Source organism: Filicampus tigris, chromosome 1 (genome assembly GCF_054856515.1).
Source record: "Filicampus tigris isolate MCC_2025a chromosome 1, RoL_Ftig_1.0, whole genome shotgun sequence".
Taxonomy (NCBI): domain Eukaryota; kingdom Metazoa; phylum Chordata; class Actinopteri; order Syngnathiformes; family Syngnathidae; genus Filicampus; species Filicampus tigris.
This window is the reverse complement of record NC_141217.1, coordinates 34,148,003-34,172,267: the sequence shown is the minus strand read 5'-3', so window position 1 is coordinate 34,172,267 and position 24,265 is coordinate 34,148,003. Positions and strand designations below refer to the sequence as shown.

The following is a 24,265-nucleotide window of genomic DNA, read 5'->3' as shown; positions in this document are numbered from 1 at the left end:
AAGGACATATTTTAAAAGAATTTAAAGTTTTTGTCTCACTTTGCATCAATACCCTCTATTAACTAGTGGGTCAAAAGTAGCCCAAATTGGATGAAAGCCAGCGCTTTGTCCAAAAGGGATGCTTGGGTTATTTATACTCAGCACAGCGGGCAGCACGTTGGGTCAAAATTTTCATACAATACTGATGAGTTTAAATTACCAATAAATGTGTTACTAGGTTCTCAGTGTAGCTGTGGTTAAAAATAATACCAATTTTATGACCAACATTTTCTTATAAGAAGCAGCAGCAACTTCTGTTCACTTCTTCCTGCTCTTTTTCGAATATGTACTGCATGTCTAAAATACTATTAATGACTGGGTTGACCACTGCCTTATTTTTTCTCCTGTAGCTCTCGATTGATGTTTAGTTTTGTTTGTATGTTTGAATTTGTATGTATTTATTTTGCTTTTTTTTTATTGTACTTTGAATTTAAAAAAAAAATCCCATATATTTTTTACATGTTCAAAAAAATAAGTCCCTGTCAGGGGTCACCACAGCATAACTTGCACATCAGATGCTTGTCCTGACACAACCCACCCACTTTCTGTGGGTGGGCCATCCACCCTGTCGAAGATTTGAACCCCCAATCCCTGTGCCCAAAGCTAGCAGTTTTGCCTTCTGAGCGGGGTGCATTAAAATTACTTAAATTTCAGTAGACAAAAATGGCGACCGCAGCTTCAGCTCTTCAAATCCGATCTTCGACCCAATCTGCTGTGTCAAAATAATTAATCCAGTTTGGGGTAAAAGTAACCCAATCTGCTCAAAATCCACATCTTCCCATTGAGTGGGTTAGGAAAACAACCCAGGATTTTTAGTGTGCAAGATGGCCACTGTATTAATGCCCGCCTTCACCACTAGGGGACAGTATAAGACAGACAGATTCTAAAGTTCTGTACATATGACTGTGAGTCTTGTCATATTGAATGTTTAAATGTCATGATTGGTGTTTGTGGACTTTTGCTTTGTTTTGAATATAATTTGTTTAGTTTCGTGTTATGTCTTGTTTCCCTAGGTCTACTCAATAGGTTTTTGTCTCCACCTGGTCTTGTCAGCCCAGTTCCTTGTGTGTACCAATCGGCTTCCTGCAGCCATTCGTTTGTTGCCCAAGTATGCCTTGTAGTGTCATCAATTTGGTGGTACTTAGTTCCCTGCTTTCTTTTGAGTCTTTGTAGAGTTGTTGAGAATTGTTTCTGTTGCTGTCATGACTCCCATGTTATGTCATGGTGAGTCCTTGTTGCCCATGTTTGTTATTTTGTTATTGTTTTGGTGACTTTGTTAATTTAGTATTTTTGATAGTTGGACACTTCTTGTTTGCATTTTTTGTTTTGCTTTTGAAAATAAATGTTTCTTGCGACTCCTGCACTCATTGCTTCCATGCACTTTGGGTCCTCCACTCCTCCACGCAAACTTTGTATTAAGATGTCAGTTGCTTAAAGGGATAATTATACTGTATATGTATGGCCCAAGATGTCTTATCATTAGCATTAAGATATGGGGATTAAAAACTACGCTAGTGTGATTTTATATTTTAAATGTGTAATTCTCCTAATTAAATGTTTGACAGTCAACTTCAACTGGGAGTGGCAATGAACACCTTGAAGCCTCTTGTTTTTTTGGGTTTTTTTTTTAAATAAATGTTTTATTTTCCAAACTGCTGCTTACTGTTATTGCGTTGACTGCCACCATACAGTGCTCTAATCTCAAATGTGTTTAATTCTAATGTGTCAGTTTTTCAGTAAACATCCAGTAGGAATGACAAAGCAACTTTGCCTCTCATTTGGACAACTGTGCGAGCGGCAGAGTCCAAATGTCAACGACCTCCCTCAAACGGCGGTGGTGAAAGTTCCCCCCGCACAAGGAATTACTTTTAGTTGACACTTTTACGCGGAACGGAAGCGAAGAGGGAGATAGGTGCAAAAGGTGCGGTTGCCCCCTGCTGTAAATGATTTATTCTTTCATTCACAGTCACACATTTATGGTCACACTGATTTTTAAAGTGCAGTGATAAATTGTGCCACAACAATCACTTGTAGTGTGACAGGAAGGTCTTTTTCTGATTCCACTAATGTTCTCTTCCTATGGACACTATATTCTGGTGTGTTCTTGAATATGCGCTTCTCCATCTGGTAGCATGTGGTTCAAGTTTCCAATAGATTCAGACTTGGACAGACCAAGGGCGGAAGGTTGCAGGGTCTGCAGGGGGACACTGACACACAAAGATCCACTGTTGCTCATTTCCACAACAGGAATAAAATCCATTGTGGTTGCAGTGCTGATTTATTAAAAATATTTTTACCAGTTTGGTGAAGCGGTCGTTGCAAGCGTTTCGTATCCGCTCCGCAGAGGCGGGGCTGTCCAACCTGAACGGGCCCGCGATGCCCGACTCAGCCCGAGCTGCGCTAATGGCATCTTTGATGGCGAAGAAAACGGATGAAGCGAGGAACAAAGGAGGTTCACCCACAGCCTGACGAAGAGAACAAATCACATTTATCATCTTCACCCAGTGACGTGAAAGTACAGTCCGGCTCTATTTAACTTTAAGTTCAATACAGTTGCATTTAATATTCAAGAAACGTTTTTTTTTTTTTTTTTTGTCATCGTCCACACCACTTATCCTGTACAGCAGGGGTGTCAAAATCGTTTTTGTCACTGGCCACATCATAGTACAGTAATTAGTGGATCCAGAAGTGATATGTTGCAATGTAGTCGAGACACATAAATAGCCGTTGGGCAGTCTTTGCGTCAGGGGCGGAGCCATGGGTGGGCCCGGGAGTGCACAGGCCCACCCGGATTGACAGACTGCCCACCCAGTGAGGTTCATGAAAAAATATATACTTGTAATTTTTTAAAAATTATTATTCAATTATTTTTGAATTTGTGTTCTGTTGTGTTTTTTTTAAATAGTTATTGAATATTAAGAATGGCATAATTGTGGTTGTCTAAGGAAGATCTGAACTTGATATTATTCAGTTTGTCATTTATTTGAATATACAATGCGTTGGGACAGGAGGATTGTGCTCAGTGAGAGAAATATTCAGGATATATTCAAATAAAAAATGGAGCTACAAGCCGAGGGCCGGATTGAACGAATGTTCATTGAAAATTTTTAAAATGTCCAGGTTGGATTGGGTCCTTCTCACCTGCTGACGACGTGATACATTTCTGTAATATATTTTTTTGCCGGAGCAAACATAAAGCCAAAGAAATATATGACAGAACTATATTATAAAGCGCGATGTCATGGACAGGCGCGAAGGACTCGATCCAATCCGGACACCCGATTACATCTGCTACCCACACGGGCTTGCTGCGGTCTGCGGGCCGGTTCTAATAATTAATCAATATCATCCCATGGGCCGTAGAAAAGGAGGGTCATCTGTGACACTTACACGAGTGAGCCTCAGTCTGTGGCCAGATTTGTGGCACGCATGAAAAAAAGAATGACTTGTGCATATAAGAATAACTTTTCTCTCAAAAGCAAAGGTCGATTTCCAAGTCTTGTCAAGTCAAAATCAAGTCTCCTCAATCCAAGTCACAGTCAAGTTAAGTCTTAAGTTTTGCCAAGCAAGTCGCAAGTCATTTACCGGTAATCATCAAGTTGAGTCGACTCGAGTCATGCGGCTCGAGTCCCCCACCTCCGGTGACGGTTACCTTGGAGGCGAAGATGGCCTTGTCGTGGGCTGCGTCACGAAGCAACGAGACGGTTAGCTTGGTGGGAATGTCACCAAAGGCGGGGATCTTGTAAGAACCCGGACCCCGGGTGAGGAGGACGCCCTGGGGGGAATAGTGAAGTTCCTCCAGGGTAAACAGACCCAGACCCTGCATGAAGGCCCCCTCCACCTTTAGACAAACGGACAACATTGCAGCGTCATGCCAGAATAAAACATCTTGAATTTCTTGACTTGCTAGCTTACTTGTCCGATGTCTATTGCGGGATTGAGGCTAACACCAACGTCCATTACAATGGTAGTGCTCAGGTTCTAAATCAAGCACAAGTATAATGTCAGACTGATAAACAGTGTACCCCGGGGATATCCAAAATGCAGTATGATGTACGATTGTAGCACCGCAACATAAATGCTAATTAGCTTCAGCATTAATGGAACGACAAGGCTAAGCTATCTGGTTGTTTTGAATACGCAAAATGTAATGAACTTTGTTTCTCTATTTTTAGCTGATAAATCAAAGAAAAAAAAAAGAAATGGGGTCCTTTGTATCTCAAGGCACCATCGTATATACTTGGTATACTGTACATGTCAACACGTTTTCTGCATAGGTTTGTGATAGATTGACACATCGTATCGTACATAAAGGTAAATAAAATGGAAATAAGAAAGCGTTCTCCTTGTGACCTTGTGAGCTCCAGTCAAACAGTCGACCTCCACTTCAGAACAGGCGACTCCATAGGTGAAATAGCTGAACACTCGGCCAGAGTTGGTTTCAAAGTCATATCCTATGTCTGGAGTCCTGACACAAAACAGCCAACAGTCAAACTGGACTAATATAAATGACGACAGCAGACAGCTCGAAAAGGGACCCACTTGTAAAAGCCGTTGGCACTCAGGTTGACTCTGTCGACGTACGCTGCTTTGACCTGAAACACAGAGGCTGCAACTCAATGGGAGCCGACATTTCAGCTTAGTAACGCTCAACATGACGCTTACCCAGTCTTCCCACGATCCTTTGGGGTTTTTGCTCTTGTAGGGTTCAAGGCGCTCATTGAGGAGCCGGCAGGCATTTCTCACAGCAGCTCCATTGAGGTCCGAAGAGGACGAAGCAGCAGTCGGACTTGTGTTAGGGACAGTTTGGGTGCTGGTCTCCGATATGTGGATCTTTGAGCAGGGAACACCAAGAACCCGGCTGGCAATCTGGAATGATAGAATTTGTTCAAAATCAAATGCCGAAATGACTGTAATAACTGTAGTTCCTCTGCTGTCTTTAGACTACCTGAACCATCTTGGTGTGGAGTCCCTGGCCCATTTCTGTCCCACCATGAGTCAGCAGCACCGACCCGTCTGTGTAGATGTGGACGAGCGCTCCAGCCTGTAAACACAAATATAAATGTCCATCAAAGCTTAGTTTTATCGTGAGCATCCATTATTTGATACATCTGACCATCCATTTACTATAGCGTCTAGAAGTTTTATTAGTATAGTACATTAGAAGTGCACCCACTTATAGCCATCTCGGGGGGCAGCCATTTTGTCACTTATGTCGACTGAAGATGACATCGAAGTTGCTCAGGGCTCGGATAACGGCCAATCACAGCTCACCTGTTTTTCTGAAGCTAAGCCATGATTGGTCGTTATCTGAGCCCTGAGCAACTGTGATGTCATCTTCAGTCGACAGAAGTGACAAAATGGCCGCCCCCTGAACTAGATAAAAACGTGTGGATTTCTCATATTCCACAAATGCAATATTGAATCAGAATGCCCTGAATAGAAGATATTCTGGAAAAAAATATGTTTGGATTGACTTCCACTTTAAGAAATAAAAAGTGGATTTTTCATTTTATTAAAAGAGTTAATTGCCTTTTCTCTTACAATTTTAGACTTTAAGAGTTTAGACTTTAAAGAAAAAAAAATATAGTGATTGATGCTTTTAGAATTTATGTTATTGTATTCATTTTTTAATTTTTCTAATGTTTTTAAGAAAAAGAGTATTTTTAAATGATTTTCATATTTAATTTTGTTTAATTTAAGAGAATACTGTTAAGCTGTCCTCATCGGGGCTGCGAGCTAGCTGGAGTTTATACCAGTTGACCTCAGGCAAGAGGCAGTGTACACCCCGGACCGGCTGCTAGCCAATCACAGGGCACATACATTGGTTGAATCTACTGACTGGGATCAACGTCCTGTTTCGTTTGTTGACGAAATGTTCGGGTTTGTTTGTTCTTCTAACTTGTTTTGTCTCTAGTGTTTGTTTCTTTGATTAGATTTTTTGTTTTGTCCTTGATGGTGCCGTTTTGTTTTGTCTTATATGCATTTAAAAGTCCCGACGTGAAAATTCCACCCAGAAAGGCCAGAGCCTACATTTACCATACCTGGTTAAGAAAGACAGCGGTGAAGCTGATTCCGAACTTGGTTGGTATGATGGCAAGCCCTCGTTTGGTCCATCGGTTCTGTCTGGCAGAGAGATACCGACTTGTTTCAAGGCTGCAACTTTTGAAGTGACAATAACGCCTTCTCTAAATCCTCCCCCACCTGTTGTAGAGCTCGGCAGCCGCTTTGCGCTGCCGGTAATGTGAGCGGGACAGGCATTCGTCCCAGCACAGATCCAAAGTGAACTGTTCCAGGATCTGATTGAACGGTGTCACATCACCTTGTTGGTACAGGTTGATTCGTCGAACCTGCAAAAGGGGACAGATGGCGTCAGGACACTTCCTTCCCACATGCTTACTCGGGAAATTGACAGACCTCGTCGGCCGGCCAGCCCAGGCTCTGAGCCACGTCATTTATCCAGCTCTCAGCGAGCATCATGCCTTGGGGACCCCCGAAGCCTCTGAAGGCTGTATTAGATGGCAGGTTGGTGCGGCATAAAAAGCCGCGACCACGCACGTTTGGAATGCTGTATGTGTTCTCCATGTGGAACAGAGCCCGCTCCAGGACCTCAACGACAAAGTATGATCATGGGATCGATGTAAAATGCTTCATCATGAACGTGTGTGATTAGGCACACTCACTGCCAGAGAAAGGTCACGGGAGTTTCCAGCGTTGCTGTAGAATGACACATCCAGGGCTACCAACTTCCCGCTCTTCAGAAAACCCACCTTGCGAAGAAAGGGATGAATTAAGTGCTTTCACTATACGGATGGGCATTTAAAAGACATTTAACGAGTTTTTTTGCGTGTGGTTCAATTTATGATCAAAGGCCATTGTTAAAGGCAGTTTGTCAGATGAACAATTCTTTAAAAAAGACAACGTTTAAAAAGTTTAATGCCACTCTCCAAGCTGTGGATTACACGTGTATTTAAAACAACGAGATAGCCTCAGTTAGCTTGATGCTAACCCATAATGGAAAACGCCTTAGACACTGAGTCACTAATAGGGTCTGTGTGGACCTTTTAAGCGGTGGATAAATGAAGCAACACGTGCTGTAAACATAAAATAACAATAATCACAGGCCTATATTCTTTATCCTCTGCAAAAAAAAGTGATGAATATTAATATTAATTAATTAATAATTTGTCTCCATATGTATTAGAATATCTGAATTATATTGCCCCACCCAAGGCGGCCAAGTCGCACACGTGAGAATCAATTGATTTACCCGAAGCAAAAATATCTGACAAAAACAGTTCAAGTCTTAACGTTCTATTTAATTATGTCCCCACTTTAGGAAAGTACAATATTATAGAGTGTTATTTTTCCCATTAAAAAAAACACAAAATAAAAACGTATTGTTATTTTGGGCAGAAGGGTGGAATGGGTTATTAATGGACAACCCTGCCGAAAATCATATCGTAAAAAAAGTGAGACTGGAATTTGCCATCATGAGAAAGACACCTGCCAAGAAGTGCAGAAGTCTCACTGAAAGTTACAAAAATCGTTTGATTGAAGTGGTTGCCTCAAAAGGTTGTGCAAAGTTAAGTGTACCATCATTTTTGTCCAGGTCTGTTTCTTGAATTTGATTTTTAAGATACATTTTTTTTAACCATACTTCAATGGTTAATTTTCATCCACATGTGTATTTATTATTACTTTTGTCAGATTGAAGTTATTTCTGGGACCACTGCATTTTTGTCTTGCACTAACCAGAGGGGGGGGGGGTTGTACCAACAATTTAGTCCACATGTGCATACACATTATAATGTATGAGGAGTGTGGTTCTTGACCTGGTCAATGAGACAGTGTTTTTGTACCTTATATTTTCCATAGAATGGGTGTCTTCCTCCGGTGATTAACATGTCTTCATCTCTGTCCAACATGCACCTGACAGGTCGTCGCAGCCTGGCGCGCAAGCACGGAATCGTGTTGGCATGAATGTACGAGCCTGAATGAGAAGTGACTGATGGACGTACTTGTGTGCCGCCACTGACACCACGGTGGACACTAAGGTGGTCCGACTCTCCTTCCCGCCGAAAGCTCCGCCCATCCTTTTTACTCGGACGACCACCCTGTTAGCTGGGACTCCCAACGCTGTGGCCACCAGAGACTGACGTGCAAACAATTAAAGTCTTGGTCCAATCACATTTTGTGCTAAGTTTTCCCCCTCACCTGTGCCTCAGTGGGATTCTGAGTGGAGACAAAGAGCTCCATTTCGTTGTCTTCCCCTCGTGGGACAGCCACGGTCACATTGGTCTCCAGGTAGAAATGTTCTTGACCGCCGATATGCATCTCACCTGTCGGTCAATCAGTCAGTCATGGGAGCAGCTGGATAAAGTCCATTTGCATTCAAAGGCTTAAAATGACACCTTCCAGGATGTGGTCTGCCTGTTTGAATCCTGCCTCCGGGTCTCCGCTCTGAAGTGTTCTAATTGGCTGATAGAAGGACTGGGCGGCGATGGCTTCCTGTCGAGCAGACCGGATGCTTTTCAGAAGAACATTTTTGAAAGGCCAGAAAAAAAAATTATATTCGGGAATGCGATTTTCGAGGTTCAGAATGATCTTAGAGCTGACTTGGAGCCAGTCACCAGAAGGAGTTATGATGCCATGTAACCAAAACTTTCAACTCAGCATTTGCTTGCATCTGACTCAGCGATTGGTGCTGGCCTCTGCTGAAGCACTTTTTCAGGTGTCCTGTCCCTAATTTCAATCGCAATGTTATGATAGGGCGTGAAGATAAATCCAATCTGCATGTATTTGGGACGAGTTAAATCAAACAGTACGTGACTTCTAGCGGTCGCTGGCTTCCCCGAAACTATCTGAGCGATAGATTTCTTTTCTGTAACTCAGTGATATTTTTTTTTGCCTCTCCCATAAATACTTCTAGTTGCATCACTTCAAACGTCATTTTGCCAATTTCAAGAGTTTTTTTTTTTTTTTTTTTTTTTTTTTTAATCCGATGGTCGCCACTACTTTTATACCTGTTGCCAACAGCGAGCGCAATCTGTTAGAGCAGGTGAACACGCAATTTAGTGTCTTCTTGTTGGGATTTTAGAAAATCTAGAAATCCAGATTAGGAAATCTGTCCCCAGGCGTTCTAACCTGAATGGTGATAATTGGCTGGAGCTCCTCATACTGGATCCTGATGGCTTTGGCGGCTCGCTGGGCATGAAGCTGAGTGTCAGCCACAACGGCGCCAATGATGTGACCCACACATGTGACCTATGATGAGAAGTGACACTTGACCGGCCCGATCGTAATGCCAGCCTTTGCGAGTAACTAGAAAGAAAGCTACCTGGCCATCAGCAAGTACGGTCTCATCGTGCATTACCCCAGTGGTATTACTGCCAGGAATGTCGTCGGCAAAGACACAGCAAATGAAGCCGGGCGAACACTCGGCTGCTGACGGGTCAACGGAGCTGTGAGACAAACCCACGGTTGTGAAGAGTTGAGAGCGGGAGCATTTATGTACAGCAGCGGTCCCCAACCACCGGTACCGGTCCGTGGGACATTTGGTAGTAGCCCACACAGAGATACTGAACAAAAAGACCCCCTTCGGGTGTCGTTGTCTCTCCTTCCCCCAAGTTGGGAACGGCTTGTTGAAGAAAAACAAGAGCAAGGCTTCCACTAATTACAAAAAATACATTGACTGTGTCAAAATATCGTATTGGCCCGAATATAAGACGGCCCTGATTATCAGACGACCCTCTCTTTTTCAAGACTCAAGTTTGAAAAAAGTCTTTTTGAACACCAAATTAATTTTCCTCCAGAAAATAATGACAGTACATCTGACACAAATGATTATAAATATACATTTGAGAAAAAAGGCATGTTATTTTGCCTCATTCAAATCTTAATATCTCAACGTTTGAACATGTAAACTAAAGTGCAATCGCACTCGTAAATGAATGGCTTCTGGTTTTTGAAATGTAAATAAACCAATCTATTGTGATCAAACAACAAAATTGCAATAACTGCATTAACCAAGCGAGCTGTAGTCTTGAAACAAATCTGAATAAGGAAAAACATTGCAATAAAATAATGCAAACTGGTTTAACTTGAGAGTAGCTGAGATCTATCGTGACAGAACATTACTCCTCACAAACAATTCTGTCCTTAATCCCATCCTTTGGCTCCTCCCATAGCACGTCATCCTCACGTGTTGCTTTGGCCTGCGGAGTCAAGTTCAGCATTCGCTTCAATGATATCTGGCGCCATCAAGCGTCGTGAATGGATATAACATCTAGACCCCGAATATAAGACTACCCCCACTTTTTCAGTCTTATTTCAATGCAAAAAACACCGTCTTATATTCGGGCCAATACGGTATTATTGCTTTTTGGTGAAACCGGTCCATGGTGCCAAAAATGGTCAGGGACAACAGCTGATGTACAGAGTGTACGAGCAGGAGCGTGCACGTGAATGAAGCGAGTCTTACATGATGCGAGCATGCGCCTTGCTGCTGGTAACGAGCGCCAAGTACACTTCGTTCTCAAACAGTGGTATGTCGTCGCAGTACACCGCCTCACCCGTGGCCTGCTTCAGAGCTGAGAGGTGCATCATGGGATGGCCCAGGACGTCATCTTGGTTCTGGGCCTTGGGCACCTCCTGCAGATGAAAGCGTTTGTTAGTTGTTTCCTTAAATGCCTCATGGACAATAGGAATTTATGCCGGGTGTTGATTGTACCTGGTAGATCTGAACGCTGGATGGCGTCTCGTGATGGTAAACTTCGATTGCACTCAGGAGATCAGATCCGACCTCTTCCACGTTAAGGCCCTGACAGACGACCAAGCTCAAGCTTAGACTCAGATCAGACTTAAGGCACCAGTTCCAAGACTTAGTACTTGTTTGGCTAAAACCATTTTTGATCAAATTGGGAAAAGGAGAATGAAAACATGCAACGTTTGCAACTCAAGATAAACGACGACAACAACTACGTCTAACGATATCTGCCACTATCAAACCCACAAAGATGGGTAAGCTACAGTATGTTAACGTCACAGTTTTGCTAAGTAATAGCTGATTTGATTTGATTGACAAATTTTTAAAAATGGCTGGACTAAGCATGGCCGGAAGTGGATTTTAGTCCGGCCCACTAATCGGCCCTCATGCGTGTGACGTGCTCGCGAGGCGGCCAAATTTCATCTCAGCCTACTCGGTGAAAGGCTTCTTTTTAGGCTTCTTTCAAAACAACTTGTGTCCGGGAGTATATTCAAGCTGCGTGCAGCACTCAATTATGGCACGTCATGCACTTTCCTACTTCCGGAAATACGCCGTAGCAAAACTGCTGTGTAGTGGTTTGCTGGCATGCTTTTATTTTGAAGGCCGGGAAATGTGAAGGAGGGGGAGTGAGGAAAATAAGTAACTTGTTGACTGCTTGCAGACTTGTCGTCTGTTGCACCCAAATAATTATACAATACGACAAAACCAACCCCAGGGCTCGCAATGGAAGTTAGCACACACAGCTGGGTAAGTACGTGAGTAAGTGGCGCGTTTGACGCGTGTCCACAGCGGGTTTGAATAGTCAGCTAATTGTCTTTAAATAAATCTCCTCCGTTAGCATCCCTCCCACGGGGGCATCATGCACGTTTTTTTTTTTTTTTTTTTTTTTTTGGCGGAACGGGGCGGGGGCCGACAATGTTTATGAATATGGCCGGGGGGTCGTGGCCGGAAGGGTACCCAGGTCAAGGGTGGAGGGTCGCGGCCGGACGGGCAAAAAAGGGTCAAGTGCCTAGCTCTGCCTTACTTGAAATATAAAGGTTAAGACTCAAGTCTAATGTCTTGCGTGACTAACTCCCACCTCTACTAGTTGCGTCTGCTAAGTGACACATTGGTTACCTGCCCTCGGAGCTGCTGCAGCACTGTCAGGTAGAATTTGTAGAATAGGCTGAGGGTGAGAGTTCGTCGGTATGTCACCATGCCCCCTGGCGCGGAGGGGTCGAGGGTCAACTCCTCTGCCAATGAGGAGCAAGCGTCTTCCAGCAACTCTTCCCCCCAGCATCTGGATGACATCACAGGGTGTTCCATCCTCTCTTCTTTCCTCTATTCATTTCTATTCTTTGCGCCGAGTTATTACCTTCCCAACAGTTTGTTTGCTGTATTTTTTGCAAGCACTGTGGTTGCAGCCACGCCCCCATAGCTGAGCCTCATATCCTCCACAATGCACGTCCCGGGTGTGAAACTCACACTCATTGCTGCGGTGACGATACTGATGTCGTCCTCTCGACGAGGTGACTGTTTGAAGGCTGAGACAAACTGATTCTAGGAAGGACGTGCAGAAATATTAGCAACACGAGTGCTTGAGGAAAGACAGGAATTATGACTGGGTGACTGTTGCTATATGACAGAGTAGTTGTTCTTTTTTTACCTAAAGAGGAAGTCTACCCAAACATATTTTTGTCAAGAACATGTTCTATGCAGTCCAACTAGTTGAAACAAGGAATTCTGATTAATATAAAATGAGTTAAGCAGCAAAATCCACCCATTTTTAGCCATCTCAGGGGGCAGCCATTTTGTCACTTCTGTCGACTGAAAATGACATCACACACCCTCAGGGCTCAGATAACGACCAATCACGGCTCACCTGTCTTCTGAAGCTGTCTTCTATGATTGGTCGTTATGTGAGCCCTGAGGGTCTATGATGTCCTTTTCAGTTGACAGAAGTGACAAAATGGCCGCCCCCAGAGATGGCTAAAAACAGGTGGATTTTGTTGCTTAAATCATAGTCCACAAACGCAGTATTAATCACAATGATGTGTTTCAACTAGTGGTTCTGCAAAGAACATATCCTTAAAAATATATGTTTTGGTAGACTTCCCCTTTCAAGACATTTGTAAGTCGTTTTTATTTTCATAGGAGCTGAATCAATACTTGTGCTTTTACCGGTGTTTTATTTTATTTTATTACACAAAGATCTGTACTTCTCCTTGACTATGAGTGTGAGTACACCTCTGGGTGACCAATTGACACTCAGTTACTCTTATCAATAGCATTCCATTCCGTTTCTTTTCATTTAGACTATAGTTTGAGGGTGGCAGACAGTGGTTAGCTTTAGCGATGCAGCTACCTTCTTGCTAAAGGGAATCTCGATGGACAGCAGGATTTCTTGTGGTCGCACCACAGTCCTTCTATAACCCACAAAGAAACTGTCGTCCATCTCAACCACACGACTGCCATCTAATGAGCAGGAAGAGGGAGGATAGGTCACAAGATAGGCTACAGTACATAGTATTCATGTGACTTGTAGGACAAGAAGCATGCAGTTGTCAGCTAGAGCGTGGATTTGTTTTACTAGCAGTAACATGTAAGTGTTCTACCAGTAGGCTTTAATTGTTGTACAAGCAAGCCCTAGACGTTCTACTATAGAGTGCAGTGATGTCATACGGGAGTGAAGAAAACATTACTATTAAGACACGGTCGTTTCACTCACAGGTACGAGTCTTTCTACTAGTGTGTCCTAAGTTGTCTCTATATTAGTGCACTGTACGGCCTTGTCATACTTGTGTACACTACAGTAAAAAATATTAGTAAGACAAAATCGTACTAGTGTACTGTTATTCTTCCACTAGCTAGTGCACACTTGCCATTTTACTTCGGCGCAGTAATGTCATATAGAAGTGTCAAGGGCATAAGCAGGGGTAAAAAAAAGGATGAAGCTTACTTGTTCACGGATCATAAGATGAATATGAACTAAGTACTGAAACGACTTTCAAACATGACATCATTTTAATGGTGACACGTTCAGCTTCATCCAGCACGTTTACCGTTGTGTCTTACCTTTGTCCGTCAGTGTGAGTTTGCAGCTGGCCGCCATAAAAACAGGATTAAGGTCTGATATGGGGCTGGCAGTCATGATGTTCCCACCAACAGCCTGAAATGAATCAAAGACGCATTTGATTAATGTCCGCAAAATCCCTCTGCTGTGGCTCCCTCTGGTTTTGGAAGTAAATAATGACAATTTAAATGTCATTTTGTCTGGGTTTGTGAGTTGTTGTTGTTGTTTTTTTTTTCAAATAAATGTAAATTTGATGATTTTGATGATCTTGTTGTTTATTTTATGCCACGACCGCACATAACCCATATGACAGAAACTACCACTGGTGTCAAGAAAGGGTGAATATTGTATGGATGTATCCTCAGTTATTATATCACTCTGTTTATTTATGGGGTGTACCAATGCTGGTTTATGGAAAAAGAGAGGTTGGGATTTGTGTCCAAGTGGCTTTTTTAATTTCGACCGCTGGGCTTTAGTCAAACTCCGCAACGGTCTGCTGGCGCTCACCGCAACGTTGCGTATCTGCTGCCCCGCAAACCAGCGCAACTGCTCCAGGACGGCAAGGAAGACCTGGGTCTGCTGAGGAGGGAGCTCGTCTACGGCCTGCTTCAGTACGTCACCCACTTGGGTGAGCGTGCACGCGGCACCAAACACGATACCTGCAAGCATGAACCACACGGATTTGTTTTTATAACCACATTTCCTAATCCATTTTTATGATTTGAGAGTCACAATCTGCCTCAGTAGTCACCCTCATCAGTGTGTGTCACTCTTTGGAGTTCCGGAATGAAAGCTGGAGCCAGAATGACTGGATATAACATGTTCTTGAACTTCACTTCTATACCTAGATACACACACACACACACAGTGAGCAGGTGGTTGAGATATGGTGTGGGAGTGCGTGTGTGTGTGTGTGTGTGTGTGTGTGTGTGGGCGCGTCTGTGTGTGTTTGAGCGGATGGGAGTTAACACGTACCCACTTCAGTGTTTCCCACCACCACTCGTGCATCAGGATGTTTCCATTTCAGACTGAGGAACTCGTCCAAGTTGGCAGGCTGGAGCCACACTGCCCTGTCGTTGCAAAAATGCAGCGACCCAGTCTTTTGACTTTTGCTCAGGGACTACATGGAGCAAAAGTGTAGACACGTAAAAGAAAAAGTCATCGCACTCAGTACTTAGAGCGAAAGTCAAACCAAACAGTTTTTTTCAAGAATATGTTCCCAGCAGGCCCACTAGTTGAAACACGGGATTCTGATTAATTTTGCGTTTGTGGAATATAAGTAAAGCAGCAAAATACACTCGTTTTTTTTAAGCCATCTCTGCGGGCGGCCATTTTATCTTCTGTCGACTGAAAATGACATCACAACTGCTCACAACGACCAATCACGGCTCAGATTCAGAAAACAGGTCAGCCGTGGTTGTGTCATTTTCAGTCGACAGACGACAAAATGGCCGCCCGCAGAGATGACTAAAAACGAGTGCGTTTTGCTGCTTAACTTATATTCCAAAAACTATGTTTGGGTTGACTTTCGCTTTAAGTGGAAGTACAAATACTTCAAAGTGCAAATACAAAGACTCAAGTGAAAGTTCTCACAAAAAAAAAATGCTTGTAGGACTTTAAAGTCCAGACTCTGAAATGTATGTCTGTAAAATAGTAAAAGTAGAATTTTATTTTTACTGTCACATAGATAAATACACAATACTATACACAATCACTCACAGGCACACTCATAGCTGACAAATCAAATCAGAGGCATAACATAGGCGAGAGCAGCTGATTTTTTTTCCCCCCCACAGATAATTTTAATTATTAACTAAATAAAGTCATGTCATACTGACCACTTAAAGTCTAACAAAAAAGTGATTCTTTTATAGTGTGAACTTGAGTGAAGTGGAATGAATACATCCACAGTCTTTTTTTTTTATTTTTATAAAAGTATCTGTACTTCTACTTAAGTACAGAGTGAAAGTAGATTTGCCGCCTCTGGATGTGAGACGCGTGGCCGTGCGGCTGTACATGTGTTTTGTTTCTCACCATCAACTCTGGAGGGAAGATGACCTCCTGCGTCGGGTCAAGCGGCGCAAATTCAGCAGCGTTGAACAGCTTTGAGGCTGCCTGAAAATATACTGCGCTGTTACACTTGCAATAATGCGGCATCTTTACAGTGCGACACACTTACGTCCACATCCGCCACATTCTCCTCTGTTGTCCCATTTGTTAAACAGCAACCGTTGTCCCGTCCCTTCCCTCCACAGCATCCACCTTCCTAAAGGGACATCTCAAATTGAGTGATTTTCAGACTATAATAAAGTCTAATCCAGTGATATTTAACCAGTGTGCCAGAGAAATCATGTATGCAACTGGAAATTACGGTACATCTATATATTCACTTAATTGGTCAGAAATTATTTTAAGAATAATTATTATTAATTATGAATTAATGTCTCTGAATGGTGCCGTTTTGTTTTATTGAGGGGGGCGGTCTGGGGACAGTACAGTACGGAAACAGGCTTCCGTTGGTGTTTCCGTCAACAAAACTGCACCTTTCAGAGTGGCCTTTTATTGTGGGCAGTCTGAGGCACACCTGTGCACTAACCATGATGCCTTATCAGCATTTCGGTATTGCACACCTGCGAGGTGAGATGGATTATCTCGGCAAAGGAGAAGTGCTCACTATCACAGATTTAGACTGGTTTGTGAGCAATGTTTGAGAGAAATCCTAACATTGTTTATATTGGAAATTGTTTCAGACCTTTTCGTCTCAGAAAAATGGGAGCAAAAATGAAAGTGTTGCGTTTGTATTTTTGTTGAGTATATTTCAATGGGGAAAGATGATTTGAGGTACCAGTGGTTTGAGTTATAAGCGCGGTAGCAACTTGAATTGAACTTTTTCTCAACGCGCCACTGTATGTACCTTGGCTCAATAAATGTTGACATACTCTGGTCTAATCTGACTATTTCTCACCACAGTGAAGGTCTTATAGGCCTCCAGGATGGGTCGATATCCAGTGCAGCGACAAAGGTTTCCTAAAAATGAGTCATGAGTTGAAATTAAGCACACGATATGCAGCATACAATGACAGATCCAATAATTGCATACCCCCCCCCCCCAATCCCCTGAGGTGTCACCCAAAGGCATGCAGAGGGCAAGGCCAACGGTGATTCTTGAGGTCACCGAGGTGGTTAAAAAGGTCCTCAGTGGGAAGGCCCTTCGGGGTGGATGAGATTTGGAGTTCCTAAAGGCTCTGGATTCCATCCTGGTTGACACGCTTGTCAGTTGGGGCACATCCAAGGGACATGTATGTAATGGGACACGGTTGGGATAAAAATCAGCATCTCCAAATCTGACACCATGGTACTCAGTCGGAAAAGGGTGGGGTGCCCTCTTCTGGTTGGGGGTGAGATCCTGCCACAAGTGGAGGAGTTCAAGTATCTTGGGGTCTTGCTCACAAGTGAGGGAAGAGTGGAGGGGGATCAATGCAAGCATCTGCAGTGATGTGGAATCTGTATCGATTTGTCGTGGCGGAGAGGGAGGTAAGCCGGGATCTCTGCCTACCAAAATCCACAACCATCTCCTTGGTTTTAGCTGTATTCAGCACCAGCACATTGTCCCTGCTCCATTGTGTGAAGTCAGAAAAGTTACTGCTCCTGCGAGCCAATCCTGGATCGACAGAAGTAAATGGATGGATGGATATTTACATACGTAAAGGACAGTTCATGTTTGGTAATAACAAGAGGCGCCAGAATACTTCTGGGCGAGTGAAAAAGTGATTGGCTATCACTGACATGAAATGAAATGATGACACAAACTTGGGTGGGGTTGTGCTGCCAGATGTGCCCCAGAAGGTTTTCAATATTCTCCAAAATAATAAAAATTAAACCAGGGGAACTTGAGAGTGAGGAGGATCAATCGAGCGGATGTTGTAAATAGGTGTACACAGAAGATCACATGTTGCCAAGCTGTGATGCCATCCAAGTGTTTCGTATTGATTTTTCTATTACTGTGACTACTGCAGTAGTCACTTCCAAAGGGACGGGCCGCAAACTAAACCTCCATCATCAGGTTGTCCAAGGCATTTTCTCACAGGTATGCATAAAATGTTTTGATGGGTTGTCTTTGGGTAATTTCAACATTTCAACAAAAGATCAGCTGTACATATAGCACGCTATCCATTTCGCCATTAAAACAGCACATCTGTGCCATTAATCGGATCAACAGAAACGTCAAACTAACAGGCTTCTTAACAAAAGAAATAAAAAATTACGAGGGGTGGCGAGCAAGTAATGGTGCGGTAAAAGGTTCTTACTAGCATCCTGGTCTTAAATAATCTTAAATAAAAAATAAATAATGAGCCGGTCTTCTTAAAATGTAGTTTTACCCGTCAGTGTGGCATTACCCTAATGCTAACCGTAACCCTCTTCCAGCTTTGCGTTACGTGGCCAATCGGATGCCTGTATTTGCAATACGGGCATCCGATTGGCTGCATAACCCACGTAATAATTTGACACGTCGGAAGACATCCACTGATGATTGGCTGACTGGCGCACGTGAGATTTCTGCCGCGAGCTACGTAAACAAAATGCCAGCCGTTAGCTACAGACCATTAATCTTCCGATTTGAAGAAAAAAAAAATCGAGAGAGAACTAATGTGAAGTCAAGCACATATTAATTATGGCGCATAACGGATTTAGCAGCCACAATCAATCTTCGAACGAGACAGCTCACATGTGTCACCGCGACGTGCCGTCGTCCGGTGGGGAACGTTATCCGTTGTTGACACCTTCGCTTCGCCCGACTCCACCCCTTTTCTCGGCCAACACATCAGAGATAAGTTGCTCTCCAAATTTAAGCATCTCAGTAAGCACAGAAAAAGAAACTAACAAGGTGATTTTTTTTATTTTTTATATTGTTACTTGGCTTTTAATACCCGTGTTGCCTTTATTCAGAGTGTTCCTGTGTTTCTGACTCGACAAGCTGTTAGCATGTAAGCAACTATTGCCACCCAGACTGTGTGTTTAAAGTCATGGTGAAAAGTCATTCTCTACCTTGGAAAGCCTCCTCCACGTCAGCCATTTTGGGAGTGGGGTTGTTTCTTAGCAGAGCGTACATGGACATGACGATACCGGGAGTGCAGAAACCGCACTGCGAGCCGTGCGCCTTTGCGATCCGCTCCTGAATACAACACAATAAAAAGGAAGTCACCAACTGTGAGTTACTTCTTGGCTACTGATCAACACAACGGGCTACCAGGTTCATCCATGATTTGTGGCATAACAAATTTGCTCTAATTATATCAATCAATGTTAAGACACCCATCACGTTAATGGGTTCACCCCAATAAATATTTAACAAGGTAGGAAACCGATTGAGTGTCAACACTTTATTAAATATTCACATTGTGAAATGATCACTTCTACAACATTCCAAGGAAATTACAATGTCACATCACTGGTGAGCTATTTTTAGAACAGGCCCGAGTGTTACTAATGTAGTCGTTGGGGGCGAACCTGGCGTTCGCGCGCATGACATGGGTGATCCCTCCAATAAATAATTCTCCTTTTTAATCACCATGTCAGGCATTTGTAAAGGATTGGCAGTTTTAATTTCATAGCACTTTTATTGAAACTAAGGTCCTCCTTCTGTAAATTTTGATTTGGGGCTGAACTGTTTTAGTGGTGATTTCACCATTAATGCAGCGGTGAACTCACATGTATGGGCAATGACAGTATGACAAGCTGTTTAAACATTTATTTGATATACTACTTGTGCGCTGAATTGTTTGTGAACTAGTAGGCTTTGTACTCACCAAGTAAGACAATTCAACACACTAGTACTACGGATACACTGGAAGAACAACTACGTGTTACCAGGGTAGACTGGCACAAAATTTGTCCCTGGCATTTTGACTTGGAAGCTCTGAAAATTTGTATTCAAACGTGACCTCTGATTGGTTCAGTTTGCCGTCTAATGTCAAAGAGTAGTGGAAACAAACTCACTATTAAGACAGTGGTTCTTATAGTGCACCCTTGTAGTGTGCAGAAACGTCACACAGAGGTGGTAGGCAGTAGTGGTAAAACTAGTAAGACTGTCATTCTACCGGTGTGTGCTAGTCGTTGTACTAGTGCACTGAATTGTCAGAGTCATGGAAGGCATGGAAATAAATCAGGTCTCTAGTAAGACATGGTCGCTCTTAGCGCACTGAATAATAGTCTTACTAGTGAATACAAAGACGACTTTCTATATGACAGGACAGTTTGGGATCCTTTACCTGAACCGGATGCAGCTGCCTGGCAACGCTGCCAATTCCTTCCACAGTGGTCACCGCAACCAGATGCAAGGAGCAGATTGGGGCAAGGCAGGCGTTCACAGCATAATGACTGAGCAGAGCTAAGGATTTATCGTCCGTGTCACAATTCATCCGCTTAAAATCAGTTTGCCGCCGGCGTCACATGAACGTGTGTGTGTCGGGGTTGTGCGTCAGGATACAGCAGGTTTTGCGTGTGAGGTTGGTATTTGGATAGCATCACTGTGCACGCTCCACAGCCACCTTCAGCGCAACCAAGCTTGGTCCCTGGTAGGCCCACTGAAAGAAGAGACAAATACACATACATAGGCATACAATGTCCTCAAAGGGTCACGAGGTAATAATTGATTCATGCAGTGTCTTAGTGTGACACATTGATTCCGCTGCCAGTGAAATAAAACAGGGTGAAGGGAGAGGCTTGTGTGAGTCAAAACAAGTGACACGTTAGTTCTGCTGAAATGGTCAAATGTGCAGAACATCAGTCAAATTAAGACTGCGTGTGACACTGCTAACGTATCCAGTGATGCGAATTAACGATGTAGAAATACTACGCTATATTACTGTACATAAAGATTTTTTGACTATCTGTACTTTCCTTTTTTTTTTTCCTGGTGACTTTTTACTTGTACTTACTACATCTGAACACAGAAGCAGTCACCCCTTGCGGTTCACAATTTGTGGTTTCACTGTAGCACGGATTTTTAAAGTCAAGTTATTTCTTGTAGCCCACAAGCGGGTGTCAAAGAGCTTCACAGTCCCACAGTTGACAATGATCAGCGAACTAAACCTCTCAACCGTGGAAGGAGGAATAAAAAACAACATAAGGGGAAAAAAGAAGAAACTTAGAGAAGGAATCGTAATTCTAATTTCATGTCGCAGATTTTTTTTTTTTGCTATATCGCGGGATTTTGTGGTGATCCTAACTGCCTTTCATTCAAAACAGAACCAAAAAAACATCTGGAAAAAGTGGTGCACACACAGTTCAAATCTTTCTTGGATAAACATAACATCACTGAGGTTTTCCATAGCATAGAGTTAGCCATGTTATGAATTTTTAATGCCATTCTCCTGGCTAATAACACTGGAGACTATGTGTGTCTTGTTTTGTTGGATCTAACTGCAGCGTTGGCTACGGTGGACCATAGCACTCTGTTGACTCGTTTGCAGCACCAGGTAGGCATTCATGGTACTGCTCTTGAGTGTTTTAGATCTTTTTAGGTAAACAGAACTTGTGTTTGTCTTTGAGTCCCGCACTGCTCCACTGTCACATGGTGTTCCACAGGGTTCAATTTTAGGGGCTCTGCTGTTTTCATAGTATCTGCAGCCCTTATGTTCCATCTTAAGGAAAACAAGGTCTTTTTTTCCACTGCTATGTGGATGACTGTCAGATCTGTGTTCCGCTGAACAAAAATGAAGCTTTCTTATTGAGGCCACTCTTTTTCTGACTGGAGGAGCGCAATGCCTGGATGGCACTGTATATCTTGAATTTCATTGAAAACAAAACAGAAGTTATAGTGTTTGCTCCCAGTGGCCATCCTGCTGACTTGGGCCCCCTGGTGCCTTGTCTGTATTAGCAGCAACAAGATAAATGCGTCTCCTTTTAACACCGTTCAAGATGACACATGTTTTTCAAATCACCGTAACTCATGAACCATTTAAGATGGCAACGTATTTCCAACGGATTCACACACATAGACAAAACAAGTTCTGAGTGTTCCAGCTGCTTTCGCTCCCCTTTCCCTTAGAGCTGGAACACCTTTGTAATCAGGGACTCCTAAGAAAATAAAAGGGAGGAGGCGCAGGAGCCGGGCAGAGGGTTTTAGGAACTGTAAAAGTACACTTCCCTGCGCTCTCCTTGCAAGTAAAAAGACAATATCGTGTCGAGTGGCCGGAAGTTTCCAGCTGTAGAGTCAACCTCCAGGTAAAGTGGCCAAGGCTCTAAGACCCTTTCCAGGACTGGTCCTTGGCTCCACTTCTGGGAACTGAAGGTTAACGGGAAGCCGGAGGAGTGACGACATCTCTGGATGAGTAGGAAACTCACGACACTCGTGGATGAGTGAATTGCGCGCTGGTAAAAAAAAACCTTGATAATACTAGTCCCTTGTCAAGTGATACAAGACAGAGTGAGTCTATAAAACTGTGAGACAGAGTTCATCTTTAAAACTGTAAGACAGAGTTAAGTCTTTAAAACTGCAAGACAAAGTTAGTCTTTAAAACTGTGTAAGCCTTGAGAATACTAGTCCCTATCATAGCAAGACAAAGTGAGTCTATAAAACTGTTAGGGCAACGGTGCCCTGTACGTACTAATTTCCGTGATAAATTAGTAAAATTTAAAATTAGTAAATTAGATCAATTATAAGGTAAAAGTCAGTGTAGGACACCCTAGATGTCATAAAGCTGACCCTACATCAAAAGAATGGGCAAAGCTAACAGTAAAATCGGTGATAAAAGTGATCCTGAACAAAACCTCGCATGCAAAGATTGGAAATTTGTGGCGCGTCACTGTCCTTCCAAAATACAACACTTAAACCTTTGGATGACAAGATATGACTTTGCTGGCCATCTTAAAAAAGAAAATAACAATAATAATAATGATAATAAACCTGCAGGATTTAAATAAGAACTAAAGGAGGAAAAAAAAACCTTACAATAATTATAAGAGTAAATATGGTATAACCTACGAACAATTATTCTATCAACCACCCTGTGCTGTTGACTGACATCACTTGATCAAACCCTGAAAACAGGTGATCCATGATATTTGGGAACCCGATCCATGGCATAGCAAAAGTTGACAGTAAAAATACATTTTTACATAGGTGACACCACTTTGAATTTTTTTTACCCAAGTAAAGGAGTCAAATCAGTGCTTCTACTTTTACCATTTTTTTATTTACACAATTATTATCTGTACTTCTACTTAAGCACAGAGTGTGACTACTTCTGCCGCTTCTGGTCCAATCGTGAGTGTGCTTATGTGTGCGTGTGTGGATGTGTGTGTGAGACATACGATTCCTCCTCAAATAGGTGAGCAAGGTCATTTCGGGATCTGCATTTGTCTCCACAATCTGCACAACAACAACAACAACAACAACATCTTTCACTTCTGCTCACCTTAGCTCTACCGGTACACGTGACTAAAATCAAATCTAATGCATGATTGTGTTCAACAGATGGTATAGCAAAAAATGTGAGCAGTTATACATTAACAGCTGCAGGCTTGTTTGCAGACCACACTGTCCCCTGCTCTTGAAAACACCGCCGACACATTTACTGTTTTTTCAGCATTCATCGAGAGTTAGGACTATCACAAGTTATAAAACCCTCTCCAAAGAAACACACAAAAAAACAGATCTTAAGAACCAGCCTGTCAGTGTCGACTTTTGAATACAGTAATGTAATTCATTTGAGTATCTTTGTCAATACTTCCTGACTAATACACTTTGTTAATACATAGGAGGTAGAAATGTCAGCGATGTGAGTATACGGTATATGCATGACTATTGCACTTTATGATGCATGACTAATGCTATCCAGTACCGTATGTAGGAATATTTACATATACTATGTGAGTAATGAATTTTGTTAATGTATATATATGAATAAAATTAATCATGTCCGTACATATACACACATTTTGTCGCTTCTAATCTTTATTAATTTAACGTTTCAGCTCGAAATTTGCAGATGGAAATTACAGCTACAAATCTATAATCTGGTCAAAAGCATCTCTAACTTTTGAGTTCAATGTTTTCATGGTCCCTGACAAATAAACGAATGAACTAAACATCCTACATATGAATAAACCATTGTAATCGTTAAAAAAAAAAAAAAAAAAAAAAAAAAGTTAAATTAATGCCATTTTACCTTTTTGCCATTCACAAAGAAGACGAGATCATCGGACGAGGACCGGGCACAGTTTGTACAGTCCCTCATGTTTCTGTCCAGTTCCCTCATGTTGTGACACCTCTATGTCCACTTCAGTGTCTTTAATGATTCCAGGCATCCGCTGTGCAGAGGGGGGCGTGTGGTTGTAGCCCCGCCCCTTGCAGCAACCCAACAAGATTCAAGATTCAACTTCATTGGTCACATAGGTTGACC

General features: G+C 42.6%; 1 protein-coding gene across 3 annotated transcripts; it reads right to left on the bottom strand.

The window, feature by feature from the left end:
* Positions 1 to 1,961: 1,961 nt before the first annotated feature.
* On the bottom strand, positions 1,962 to 24,138 carry xdh (xanthine dehydrogenase). Of its 3 annotated transcripts, XM_086035279.1 has the most exons (35): positions 24,032 to 24,138; positions 23,175 to 23,232; positions 20,347 to 20,443; positions 20,129 to 20,237; positions 18,906 to 19,032; positions 16,825 to 16,886; positions 16,039 to 16,125; positions 15,894 to 15,974; positions 14,835 to 14,979; positions 14,611 to 14,703; positions 14,367 to 14,518; positions 13,862 to 13,955; positions 13,152 to 13,261; positions 12,162 to 12,346; positions 11,924 to 12,086; positions 10,772 to 10,861; positions 10,523 to 10,692; positions 9,380 to 9,503; positions 9,187 to 9,306; positions 8,454 to 8,550; positions 8,257 to 8,381; positions 8,061 to 8,194; positions 7,902 to 7,989; positions 6,723 to 6,809; positions 6,457 to 6,648; positions 6,244 to 6,389; positions 6,084 to 6,165; positions 4,988 to 5,083; positions 4,705 to 4,908; positions 4,582 to 4,634; positions 4,393 to 4,507; positions 3,955 to 4,020; positions 3,692 to 3,880; positions 2,337 to 2,504; positions 1,962 to 2,246 (listed from the first exon to the last, which is right to left on the bottom strand). In XM_086035279.1, the coding sequence occupies exons 1-35, from the start codon at positions 24,119 to 24,121 to the stop codon at positions 2,196 to 2,198; spliced, it is 4,050 nt and encodes a 1,349-aa protein (XP_085891405.1). In that variant the 5' UTR covers positions 24,122 to 24,138; the 3' UTR covers positions 1,962 to 2,195. The 3 variants fall into 3 exon arrangements, with proteins under 3 accessions (XP_085891405.1, XP_085891415.1, XP_085891423.1); XM_086035289.1 differs by lacking the exons at positions 18,906 to 19,032; positions 20,129 to 20,237; positions 20,347 to 20,443; positions 23,175 to 23,232; positions 24,032 to 24,138 and adding an exon at positions 18,586 to 18,687; XM_086035297.1 differs by lacking the exons at positions 18,906 to 19,032; positions 20,129 to 20,237; positions 20,347 to 20,443; positions 23,175 to 23,232; positions 24,032 to 24,138 and adding an exon at positions 18,167 to 18,266.
* Between the last annotated feature and the right edge of the window lie 127 nt (positions 24,139 to 24,265).

Coding starts and splice junctions, on each gene's coding strand:
- xdh (XM_086035279.1), bottom strand. CDS start 24,121: ATGAGGGAACTGGACAGAAACATGAGGGACTGTACAAACTGTGCCCGG. Junction 4,635..4,704: donor AAGGATCGTGGGAAGACTGG/GTAAGCGTCATG, acceptor TCTGTGTTTCAG/GTCAAAGCAGCGTACGTCGA. Junction 3,881..3,954: donor CCGCAATAGACATCGGACAA/GTAAGCTAGCAA, acceptor GTTTGTCTAAAG/GTGGAGGGGGCCTTCATGCA.